Source organism: Pecten maximus, chromosome 4 (assembly GCF_902652985.1).
Source record: "Pecten maximus chromosome 4, xPecMax1.1, whole genome shotgun sequence".
Lineage (NCBI taxonomy): Eukaryota > Metazoa > Mollusca > Bivalvia > Pectinida > Pectinidae > Pecten > Pecten maximus.
The window spans coordinates 6853437-6866790 of NC_047018.1; the positions used below are offsets into that span (position 1 = coordinate 6853437).

General features: G+C 35.5%; 1 protein-coding gene across 1 annotated transcript; it reads left to right on the plus strand.

The window, feature by feature from the left end:
- Positions 1-71: 71 nt before the first annotated feature.
- LOC117325086 (zygote arrest protein 1-like) lies at positions 72-10090 on the plus strand. The gene is made up of 2 exons (XM_033881016.1): positions 72-312; positions 9642-10090. The coding sequence occupies exons 1-2, from the start codon at positions 178-180 to the stop codon at positions 9894-9896; spliced, it is 390 nt and encodes a 129-aa protein (XP_033736907.1). The 5' UTR covers positions 72-177; the 3' UTR covers positions 9897-10090.
- The last annotated feature ends 3264 nt before the right edge of the window (positions 10091-13354 follow it).

The window sequence follows — 13354 nt, forward strand, 5'->3', positions numbered from 1 at the left end:
TTTTACAAAACACAACTAGGAAGTGAACCCATTGCTTGATTTCTGGAACTTACAGTATAAGTCTATGGAAAGCGAAAGTGAAAATAGACTTACTAGATATTGCTACTTAAAACAGATATATGTATAGACAATGACTTGTTCACGCCTAGTAAACGTTAGTCTGTCTAGGTCATAAGAATGTTTAGAGGACGCAGACAAAGGGGACGGGGACGAAGACCGAGACTGGAGCGGAAATATGGATTCTTCGGTTGTTCATCATGTAAAGGACACTGGGAGAGCGCCCAGGTATACTGTGTCGAAGGGACAAAGAAGGTATGGCTTGCTACAATTTTTTGTTTTATATTTTACCTGTAGCAGACTACAAAATATGTTTGTAATGCTGAGTACACCATATCAGTATGTTTTCATTATAACTACAAAAGAAGACACCAACAAGAGAACTCTTAGAAGCAAAACATTTTATTCAGTTAAACATATATTATCAACAAACACAAGACATCTACATTTTATGGTCATTCACACCTTTCAGCACTGATGTGTATTTCTATTATAATTTACTACGCACAAGCTTACACACACACATACACACCAACACACCCCCATTCTCGCCCCCCAGAGTCTGCTAAGTTACACCACCGTACTGACCGAGTGACATATGAAACGAAGGGAAGTAACTCTGATGAATGAGAATGACACACCCCACGCAAACACCTTCCCACACACATGAATGTTCTAGTACATATACATACATGTACACAACACTATACACATATACATGTTCATACGTACTACATATAGTCATATACTAACTATTGCATATGACAATGAGCACACATGCTTTACTACACATACATGTACTATTTTGATATCCATCCATTGGCATGTACACACAGCACTTACATGAAAACATATCCACATACCGCACCTACTACAACTCAAATATACCCATACAAGTGCACACATACTACACATGTTGTATATATTATTGTATACATACATATATATAAGAAAATGCATATTAAACACACATTCTGTTTCTATTATCCTGCTATTCATCCATGTACAGACAAACAGACAGACATACACACAGACAGATACATAAACCAACACCAACCTACTTAGACAGAAAGATACAGACAGACTAAACAGAGACACAGACATATACAGAAAGACTGACAGACATACACACAGACAGACAGATACATAGACTAACAACACCAACCTACTTAGACAAAAAGACACAGACAGACTAAACAGAGACACAGACATATACAGAAAGACTGACAGACATATACAGACAAACAGATACATAGACTAACACCAACCTACTTAGACCGAAAGACACAGACAGACTTAACAGAGACACAGACATACAGACAGTATTGACATACATAAATAGAAAGATAAATAGACAAAAAAGGGAGAGAAAGGGGATGGAAAAATCACAATATATTATCAGAGCAACAAAGCAAAATTATTGACCAGTTTAGTGTTTTAGAGCCTAGGAGACATGTCAGTTAAATATATTATGAAATGAAAGCTATAACCTAATTAATTTTTCCCATTTTAGCCATTCGTTTCTAAATCTCTCCTTATACATACCTCCTTTGCTATAAGCTACACATCTTTGTATATTAAAATAGTCCTGTATAGTATTTATTAAAGCATTTAAATTTAAGGATTTGTGCAGACAGCGCATTTTATATATGTACTGTTTAATTACAATGAGAATTTCATTATCAATTTTACCATTTACATTTTGTGTGAGAAGACCAAATAAAAATGATTCTTTATTAAAACCAAAAGGAATAAGGAGTGTATCTAAAAGAGTTTCAAAGCTAAGAAGAAGATTTTGAACCTCCTGACATTCCCATAAAATATGAATAATGGTTTCAATCTCTGAGTTACACAGTGTACACAAAGGCGATGGCACCATTCGAGTTTTAAATAAAAGAGAGTTTGTTGTAAGAATATGGTGATTGATTCTATATTGAAACCATTGGAATTTTGTGTTATTAGTTACAATAAACGGAAGTTTGAAAACCTGACTCCAGTAAATATTGCTTCTATCAAAAATTGAATTCCATTTTCTTTGTCCTGAGGGCACAATATTATTTCTGATCATAATGTTATAAAAGTGTTTTGACCCTTTGAAATGTTTAAAAAAAAATTCAAAGTTTACTGGAATAAATGGACGTGTTATTTCCAGCATGGGGAGAACAGGATTGGGATTGAACTTTTTTACAGCTGAAATGACACTATGATATTGGAGAAAATTAGTCCGTATTCGATACAGTTGTGTAAAATCTTGAAACGTATAAAATGTACCAGCATTATGATCCTTTATCAAATCATTTATATTTACAACTCCTTTCTTATACCAGTCTTGGAAAAAAACAGACTTTTTGTCCATAGTAATTTTGTCATTAAACCATAATGGTGCCTTCAGATACGCATTTATACAATTAGTATTTATATTTACTTCATTTGATGTAACAAACTTTCTACATGCTTTCAAAACATCTATCCAAAACAAATTTTTACATTTCTTTTCACATTGCTGTAAATAGTCTGAGCCACACTGTATCAACATATCAGTATTCACATATGTTTTTATAATTGCTTGCCATTTGGAGGTGCTAGAAAATAATCTTCTTATCCAACCTAACTTAAGAGAGTCTATGAAAGCCTTAATGTTTATCATTTTTAAACCACCATTAATGTAGTCTTGAACAATTACATCTCTTTTAACTTTGTCAACTTTGCTATTCCATAAAAATTCAAAGAAAATAGTATTTAACTTACTAATAAACCTATAATCTGGGTTGGGTAGTGAGATAAATAAATGATTAAATTGTGAAACTAAAATTGATTTAATAATGTTAATTCTACCAATTGGCGTTAAAATTCTCCTGTTCCATGATCTAATAAGAGATTTAAGCTTAGTTAATTTCTTATCGAAATTGAGCTTTGGAATCTCATGTAAATTAATATGGAATTCAATTCCCAAAAGTGTAAAATGTTCCCTTCCCCACTGTAAACCCAGATCTGGAAGAAATTTGTCAGAACTAAACTTTTTACTACCTATCCAAACCACTTGAGTTTTAGAAATATTAATTTTTAATCCAGATATATTTGCATAAAAATTAAGTTCGGATATTGATTCCTGTAGAGATAGTTCTGTACCATCAAGAGCAAGAGACGTATCATCTGCATATTGTGACAAAAGTATGGGACAGTTATCAACATCAATACCTTTGATTTTTGAATTATTTCGGAGTTTTATCGCTAGTATTTCTGCACAGAGGATGAAAATATAGGGGGCGATCGGGTCGCCTTGACGACAGCCTCTTTTAATTTGGAAGAAAGAAGACAGATTCCCACCCTGATTAATAGTAGCACTTAAATTATTATTAAAAGTTTTAACCCAGTTTATTAAACTATTTCCAAAGCCAAAATACATTAATACTTTTTCAACAAATTCCCAGGACACTGAATCAAAAGCTTTTTCGAAATCGATCATTAAAAACATACCTGGAATATCATTTTCTTCTGTATACTGCATTATATCATAGACTAGTCTGGTATTTTCCCCTATATATCTACCTGCTATAAACCCTGTTTGATCTTTATCAATTATTTTATCCAACACTGTCTTTATTCTACTTGCTATTGAACCTGATGCTATTTTATACACAACACTTAACAAAGTAATGGGCCTCCAATTTTTTATAAAATGTCTGGGTTTATCTCCCTTTGGAATGCAAGAAATAATACCTCGTCGTTGTGAAATAGAAAGAGATCCCTGTTTATAACCTAAATTTATAGATCGAACGATGAAATTACCCAAATATTTCCAAAAGCACTTAAAAAATTCAACTGTAAAGCCATCTATACCTGGACTTTTGTTATTTTTCATATTTCTTAAAGTTTTGCCAGCTTCTATCAATGTGATTGGACCTTCAAGATTGTCAGATTCTTGTTTACTAATTTTATTTATGTTATATGATTCTAAAAGTTCATTCAAATTTACATCTGCTATTTCATTGTTATTACTGTATAAATTTTCATAAAATTTCTTGACCTCTTCCAAAATATTTGCCTGCTGAGTAACTATATCTCCATTATCTAGTTCTAATTTAGGTATAATTTTAGATGTAAAATTTCTATTCTCTAAATTTAAAAAATATCTAGTAGGCTTCTCACCCTCCTCCACCCACTTAGCACGTGACCTTACTAAACTACCTTTTATTTTTTTATCCCTAATTTCCTGTAGTTCTCTTTTTTTAACTTCTAACTCTACTGTGTCTGTGAACGTAAACATTACTAATTGAAAGTAAAAGCAGATAACAACCATGTGTTCCAGAAGGAGTGACCAACATCCACTCTGCTTCCTAATGTCAAGTTCTCATATATAGAGCCGGGGTAGTAAACATCGAAACAACCAGATACGATAAAAAGTATAAAATTGTTAAACACGAATATACTGAAACCATATTCCGTTGTTGTAGAGTTTTGCTCCAGAAGTCGACCCTATAACAATTACATAATTGCATTGTTTAAAAGACGTGTGCTTAAATATATAAACAACAGTGATGTTTAAAAAGATAAAGGCCAGAGAGCAGGTGATTGGGACAGCCCTTACCTTGCAATCTAAGAACATTAGTTATTACATAAAATATTTCTATGTCGTAGTAATTGATAGAGTTCTTTCCTCTAGATCTACAGTGAGTCGCAATTGCGTTTTCCATGTATTGGGGAGGTCCTTACCAGCAAGGTCTGTTCAATGTGCCTTCACTATCATTGTTGTATCATTGCAAATGCTTATCATAACAGCGTAGTCGAAAACTGTCCAAATGTACACATGGAAAGTAAAGTTCAAACTAGGTGACTAATGTAGGTGTGAGTTGTGCCAAACAAGCAATCAAGTTGGTTAGCAATCCTAGGTTCTGATCATCATGTTGATTTAGAAAATGAAATACGAAATCAACAGCCGATAATTTAATGTAAAGACGAGAAAGAATACCAACAAAACAATAAAGACACAATTCCAACTCAAAGTCAACGAGTGCAAAATATAAACAAAAATGTAAACATGTCGGCATACCCCTGAAAAAGCATAAGGATAAAAAGGCCATATGCCCCGGAAGAGTAAGCTTCTCCTGTTTCATCGAGGACACCCGCCGTACATATCTAGGTCAAATCGAGGACACCCGCCGTACATATCTAGGTCAAATCGAGGACACCCGCCGTACATATCTAGGTCAAATCGAGGACACCCGCCGTACATATCTAGGTCGAATCGAGGATTCCCGCCGTACATATCTAGGTCAAATCCTGGTTAAGTCAATACCTCATATGCGAGTTAGGGTAGTGAAACAAGCATTAAATACGTCTGCATGTATTTAGAGGCCAAAGGTCATTTGGCAGTAGGGCAGCCGGATAATATTGAGCATCAATCAAACACGGCAAGTTTATGAGATTAACGAAGTACTGATATGTATAAAGGAAATAGCGTAGAATTCCGTGGGTATCATCATATTTCCGATAGTGTGTTAAAATGCCACGTATCACATAAAAACATACCCCGGCCTACTCCTATACGTATATGAGGTCTTATTCCACCTGATTACATTGGTGGATATTGCGACCTCATATCCCCTCAGCGTGTTTTTCTTGTAGCTGCCAGCGCCCTGATTCTGGGGCGCGACAAAAAAGTGTCATAAACCATCTAAAACGATAATTCATGTTAACAAATATGTGTACGCTTACTTGTTGATGAAGTATCAATCCATTTATGCACAAACTGTTGATGGACACCTCTTAAATATAATTATATCCACAATAATTCACTTGCAACCTACTGTGTTCAAATATTGGGTCACTAAAACAACTTTGCTGTTCCGGTTATTATAAAATACGGAATACAAATAAAACGGAAAGCGTAACGCAATATTTTCACAGCGTTTCGTTTGTTTCGTCTATTTCAACTCCAAATTTGGATAAACCGGAAATAACCTCGAGAGGTCACAATCAAAACAAGTATGGCGGTATATACAAATGGGACCTACGCTTAAACGACAAAAGAGGCTAATAATCACTGATCTTGGATATAGATATGGACACACGTTGTGTAACTTTGTGTATTTATGATAGATAAATAGAATAAGGTAAGTCAGATCATATGAAATGTGAGTAAAGATAACTTTTAAACGACTTTAATTAGATGGGTCACAGCAACAGGTTTTACGTGCGGTGGTGATTAGAGGTTACATGACAGTCTGTCAAAAGTTTCCTGTCGTGTAAACCTCTAATATTATTGGAGTAACCCCGGCCATGTCCTTACGCCCGTCGGGTAGATACTTCCCGTCGGATTTGTATATACTCCCCGTCAGATTCGTAACTTCCGGTATCACCCGGTGCCAAATTTTTATTTAGTTTTTATATTCTGTTTGCATTAAAACCTCGGCATTTATTTGTTTGTAGTTATGATAGGCAACAGGCAATATATAGTTGCCCAAGTTGAATCTAAAAAAATAAGTCCACCATATTTGTTTTCTCCAGTATGTAAATCTCTACCAGAATGCACTGCGATCAAGGTCAAGTATATGCAAAGTATATTATAATGTTCAAAAGTTTGTAACTTCTTGGCTTTATTACGACAATTTCGGACGGTATAAAATTATAATTTTTACTTTATTTTTAGGACAGTCTTACAACTAACCTGCGTGGTAAGCCATGGTCACCAACACTTATATTTTGCCCTCATTAACCTTTCCTCAGGCGCTTGCATAGAAAATGTTATTTTCAGTTTATTTTTATATGACAGTGGTATGTGTAATCTGTTAAGCTCAAGGTTGGCAACTCCGCCACGAGGGAAACGGCACCCCATCTCACTTCAATCGACTAAAAAAACACATTTATCCAAACTGACACGGTGCACATTATATGCAACCGTCATCAGGAAACATTCATCTTTAACCTACCGTGTCACTCAATACGAATTGTTACATCCAAAACACAACAATCCGTGAAAACATCGCCGAATTCCTCGCTCATAACGCCATTCTTCAAACTGTTCCCTCAGCCTGTCCAGATTCTTCATTTACATACGGGGTTGAAAGGTTATGCGATTATATAATCCACTGTCCTCAGGTGCACTTTTGGGGGTCATCTCCACATGCATTTTGTTCGGAAAACGCTTCGGCTCGTTTAATAGTTTCATCTAATTTACGATTATTTGAAGAGTTTCGTCGATGAACGATGATTTATAATCATAAATTATTTATCATTTTGAACTTGAGAGTACCATGCACCGTATATGACAGTACATAGGAAAGCAAACGAAGTCAAGAATGCCCATTCTGCTAGCTGCGATAACGTAACTCTGGACGACGGACGGACAATTTCTGACAGATGGTCGTCGTCAGAGCTACGATTCCCTCCCATTGCTCGTAATGTAGCAAAACAGTGAACCTCGGAAATGCTACAAATAGCGGAAATCGTTTAACTTTGGAGTAATAGTTCGTAAAATTAAACATTTCTAATACAATTTTGCAATGTATTAGCCTACCGTCTAATCCAGAAATCTTTAGTTGGGAGAGTGAATGAGTTTGTATTTTTTTTTTTTTTTTTTTTTGTAATTCTATGTAGATAAATTTGTATATATGATGAGTTTGTAATTCTATGTAAATAAATTTGTATATATGATCATGGATCATGGTGTTAGATTCCTTGTGTTGATTTCTGGAATAACCAAGGTGAGGCTCGTCCCGCATTACAGAAGCTACTACGATAAATAAATACGTAATCAGAGATATTTAACCACTGTTTTGTAACTCTTGTGAAGAAAGCGAATCTTACTTTGCGTAATTAAATAATTTCAGAATGAATTGACCTTCCTCACCGAGGTATATAACTCCGAATATGTTTTTCTGTTGAAATCTCGCGGGAAATCTCATTAGCATCAATTTATTTTGATTTCCTTATAAGGAAATTGACCTTTACACTTGTATCAAAGATGGCGGTATGTATGAACTGATATCTCCGTGTGTCTTGCTCGTTTTGGATTTTACTATTTATTGTCAAACAATTGACGTAATGTGCAGGTTTGTTGCTTGAATATTAATAATAGATACCAGAATCATCAATTAACATGTGTTTTTTTATCCAAGAAAATTGTAACCACAGCTAAATACTGCCCGATGTGAATCACATCGGGGCTTGCTACACTATCGGCAATGGGAGGGACTTCATACCCTGCCGGAGAGCAGTGTAGGCAGGGTATGAATATTCGTTCTACCATTCTGCACACTTACGTAGTAGGCCTAGACATTTTATACTTGAAAATTTAAATTTAAAAAAAAAAGAAAAAAAAGGGGGGGGGGGGGGGGGGATGGGGGGAATGGATTCGCATACTTTTGCCACAAAGGTAGAACAAAATGCTTATTTATTGGTACTCCCCCTGAAAGATATTTTTAATGATTTTATACTATTTACTATTATTTCTCTGATGGATACGGGAATTCGTTTTTTAAATCCGCCAGTGACAATGTCAACGAGTAATACTGATTATCTATGTAATTCCACTTAACATCGCATATATAATATTTAAGTTATTGATGAATTACCTGATTAATTGAGTGTGTAAGCATCCAATGCTACTCTAATAATAATCAAACTGGCTGAAGGGCTTACAGAATAAAGAAACTGAATTGAAATGAGAAAGAAAAGAGAATACTTAAGGGGTAGTAGTAGTTATTTTGTGTCAACACTAGAATTTTATAGTATTGAGGGCTAACGCCAGAACACCCAGAAGAACCTCTTATTCTTACCGGTATTGTGTGAGGTCTATATATTTTCAACTAGTCATGTAGTGGTCCATTTTTTTAAATTGAAGATAGGCATAACCCTAAATAGATGGCAAGTTCAATTTAAAAACAAAATATCAAACAACTATCAGCTATTACCCCATCCAAATTTTACGAAAAATTTCAACTGATACTGCTAGTTCATGGTATACATATAATACCTCGGCCCTGTCTCGAACAAGTTATTGAACACCGTTACATGCAATCTGTCGATTTCAAAACGAATATCAACAACTACTGAAATGATGCAGTTGAAGAAAATGAAAGGACGATCTCATCACTGGTATTAAAACATGCTATCTTATTAGTCCGTGATCTCGCAAACGACGTACTGTACATGCACCTTTAAAATAAAGTATGCCGAGATGACCCCTAAAAGTGCACCTGACGACAGCGGATTATGTAATCGCATGACCTTTCAACCCCGTATGTAAATGAAGAATCTGGACAGGCTGAGGGAGCAGTTTGAAAAATGGCGTTTTGAGCGAGGAATTCGGCGATGTTTTCACGGATTGTTGTGTTTTGGATGTAACAATTCGTATTGAGTGACACGGTAGGTTAAAGATGAATGTTTCCTGATGACGGTTGCATATAATGTGCACCGTGTCAGTTTGAATAAATGTGTTTTTTAGTCGATTGAAGTGAGATGGGGTGCCGTTTCGCTCGTGGCGGAGTTGCCAACCTTAAGCTTAACAGATTACACATACCACTGTCATATAAAAATAAACTGAAAATAACATTTTCTATGCAAGCGCCTGTGTTCATTTCTAGGTATACTTCAAACAAGAATGCAAGCGATGCAACATGGCATGCAACCCCTACAGAGTAGAAGACATAGAATGTCCCAGGTGTGGATTACCTGTAGCAGACTGCAAAGAAAACGGTGGTTGTTACGATGAGGATGACGTCGACGAGGAGGAGGAGGAAGAGGACGACGACGACTACGACGAACGACACGTAGATGCGAAGAAGCCACACCGAGCAGACCTGTGTCTAAAGTGTCGTTCTGGCTGGAAGTGTACCTGAGAAGGACATACCGTAGTTGAATCTCGTGTCGTTTCTCGAGCCATGTATCATCTTAAAGTTCTCGGATCCTGCGCCAACATAGTCAATGAAGCAAACTATACATTATACACGCACTATGTTGAGACTCGTGTTTACTTCCACCTCAATAATTATTTGCTGTATTAATGAAAATGTAAATACCAGTTTAATACTTATATATATGTTAGTTTTTATTTGATTGATCCACATTGTCCTTGACCCTATGATCAAAATTACCTTGACCTTTGGCCAAGTGACCTTTGTCCTTGGTCAGTTGAATCATGAGCTTATTTCCAACTAAAGTCATAATGTTATACATGTACAAAGAGGTATGGCGCATATTGGCCTGTTTCGATCTAACGGTGACCGTTTTCAAAATAAAAAAAAATGTTTAAAACTCAGTTATTTGAATACAAACCTTAAAGAGGCTTGCCCGCAGAGAGATCAGAAAACTTGGCTAATAGAAAAAGATTTTTTACACATGACAGATTGTTGGAATTGTTGAGTTTTTCATCTTATTTTCCTTATAAAACGCTGAAAAGTGATATTAAAACCTCATTTTTAAATATTATTTATTTAATCGCAACCCGCAATAAGTCTTATTTGATTGACACATCAACGAATTATTTAATTTGTGTGTAATGTTCATAATTTCGACGGTTGTTACTAAATGCTATTGAACCTATACAAAGTAATTGTTTAGATGAAATTATGTTATTAAATTATGACATTACGCTATTAAAATTAATTGATTGAAAATTGACAATGAACTATGTTTAAAGTCAACCATTTGAACAGAAAATTAAACAAAAGCACGACGTTTTAAAAATATCAATGGTTCAGTACCTTGTTGGGTGATATTAGTGGTTCAGTGCCTTGTTGGGTGATATTAGTGGTTTAGTACCTTGTTGGGTGATATTAGTGGTTCAGTACCATGCTGGCTGATATTAGTGGTTTAGTAACTTGTTGGGTGATATCAGTGGTTTAGTACCTTGTTGGGTGATATTAGTGGTTTAGTACCTTGTTGGGTGAACAGCAACTATTCTATACCAGTAGATCTATCTTTAGAGAGGACAGCAACAAATATATACCAGTAGATTTACTTTTAGAGAGGACGGCAACAAATATATACCAGTAGATCTACCTTTAGATAGAACAGCAACTATTCTATACCAGTAGATCTACCTTTAGATAGAACAGCAACAAATCTATACCAGTAGATCTACCTTTAGATAGAACAGCAACTATTCTATACCAGTAGATCTACCTTTAGAGAGGACAGCAACAAATCTATACCAGTAGATCTACTTTTAGAGAGGACGGCAACAAATCTATACCAGTAGATCTACCTTTAGAGAGGACGGCAACAGATCTATACCAGTAGATCTACTTTTAGAGAGGACGGCAACAAATCTATACCAGTAGATCTACCTTTAGAGAGGACGCCAACAAATCTATACCAGTAGATCTACCTTTAGAGAGGACGGCAACAAATCTATACCAGTAGATCTAACTCTAGAGAGGACGGCAATAAATCTATACCAGTAGATCTACCTTTAGAGAGGACGGCAACAGATCTATACCAGTAGATCTACCTTTAGAGAGGACGGCAACAGATCTATACCAGTAGATCTACTTTTAGAGAGGACGGCAACAAATCTATACCAGTAGATCTACCTTTAGATAGTACAGCAACAAAACTATACCAGTAGATCTACCTTTAGATAGTACAGCAACAAATCTATACCAGTAGATCTAACTCTAGAGAGGACGCCAATAAATATATACCAGTAAATCTACCTTTAGAGAGGACGGCAACAAATCTATACCAGTAGATCTACCTTTAGAGAGGACAGCAACAAATATATACCAGTAGATTTACCTTTAAAGAGGACAGCAACAAATATATACCAGTAGATTTATCTTTAAAGAGGACAGCAACAAATCTATACCAGTAGATTTAACTTTAGAGAGGATAGCAACAAATCTATACCAGTAGATCTATCTTTAGAGAGGACAGCAACAAATCTATATCAGTAGATTTACCTTTAAAGAGGACGGCAACAAATCTATACCAATAGATTTATCTTTAGAGAGGACAGCAACAAATATATACCAGTAGATCTATCTTTAGAGAGGACGGCAACAAATCTATACCAGTAGATCTACCTTTAGAGAGGACGGCAACAGATCTATACCAGTAGATCTACTTTTAGAGAGGACGGCAACAAATCTATACCAGTAGATCTAACTCTAGAGAGGACGCCAACAAATCTATACCAGTAGATCTACCTTTAGAGAGGACAGCAACAAATCTATACCAGTAGATCTACCTTTAGAGAGGAGAGCAGCAAATCTATACCAGTAGATTTACCTTTAAAGAGGACAGTAACAAAACTATACCAGTAGATCTACCTTTAGAGTGGACAGCAACAAATCTATACCTAGTAGATCTACCTTTAGAGAGGAGAGCAGCAAATCTATACCAGTAGATTTACCTTTAGAGAGGACAGCAACAAATCTATACCAGTAGATTTACCTTTAAAGAGGACAGCAACAAATCTATACCAGTAGATTTATCTTTAGAGAGGATAGCAACAAATCTATACCAGTAGATCTATCTTTAGAGAGGACAGCAACAAATCTATACCAGTAGATTTACCTTTAAAGAGGACGGCAACAAATCTACACCAATAGATTTATCTTTAGAGAGGACAGCAACAAATATATACCAGTAGATCTACCTTTAGAGAGGACAGCAACAAATCTATACCAGTAGATCTACCTTTAGAGAGGACAGCAACAAATCTATACCAGTAGATTTATCTTTAAAGAGGACAGCAACAAATCTATACCAGTAGATTTACCTTTAGATAGGACAGCAACAAATCTATACCTAGTAGATCTAACTTTAGAGAGGACATCAACAAATCTATACCAGTAGATCTACCTTTAGAGAGGACAGCAACAAATCTATACCAGTAGATCTACCTTTAGAAAAGATAGCAACAAATCTATACCTAGTAGATCTAACTTTAGAGAGGACAGCAACAAATCTATACCAGTAGATCTACCTTTAGAGAGGACAGCAACAAATCTATACCAGTAGATCTACCTTTAGAGAGGACAGCAATAAATATATACCAGTAGATCTACCTTTAGAGTGGACAGCAACAAATCTATACCAGTAGATCTACCTTTAGAGAAGATAGCAACAAATCTATACCAGTAAATCTACCTTTAGAGAGGACAGCAACAAATCTAAACCAGTAGATCTACTTTTAGAGAGGATAGCAACAAATCTATACCAGTAGATTTACCTTTAGTGAGGATAGCAACAAATCTATACCAGTAGATCTACTTTTAGAGAGGATACAGCAAATCTATACCAGTAGATCTACCTTTAGAGAGGACAGCAACACATTTATACCAGTAGATCT

Excerpts from the sequence above, each read along its gene's own strand:
- LOC117325086 (XM_033881016.1), top strand. The coding sequence starts at position 178 with ATGTTTAGAGGACGCAGACAAAGGGGACGGGGACGAAGACCGAGACTG. Across the intron at positions 313-9,641 it reads GTGTCGAAGGGACAAAGAAG|GTATACTTCAAACAAGAATG; the intron begins GTATGGCTTGCT and ends GTTCATTTCTAG.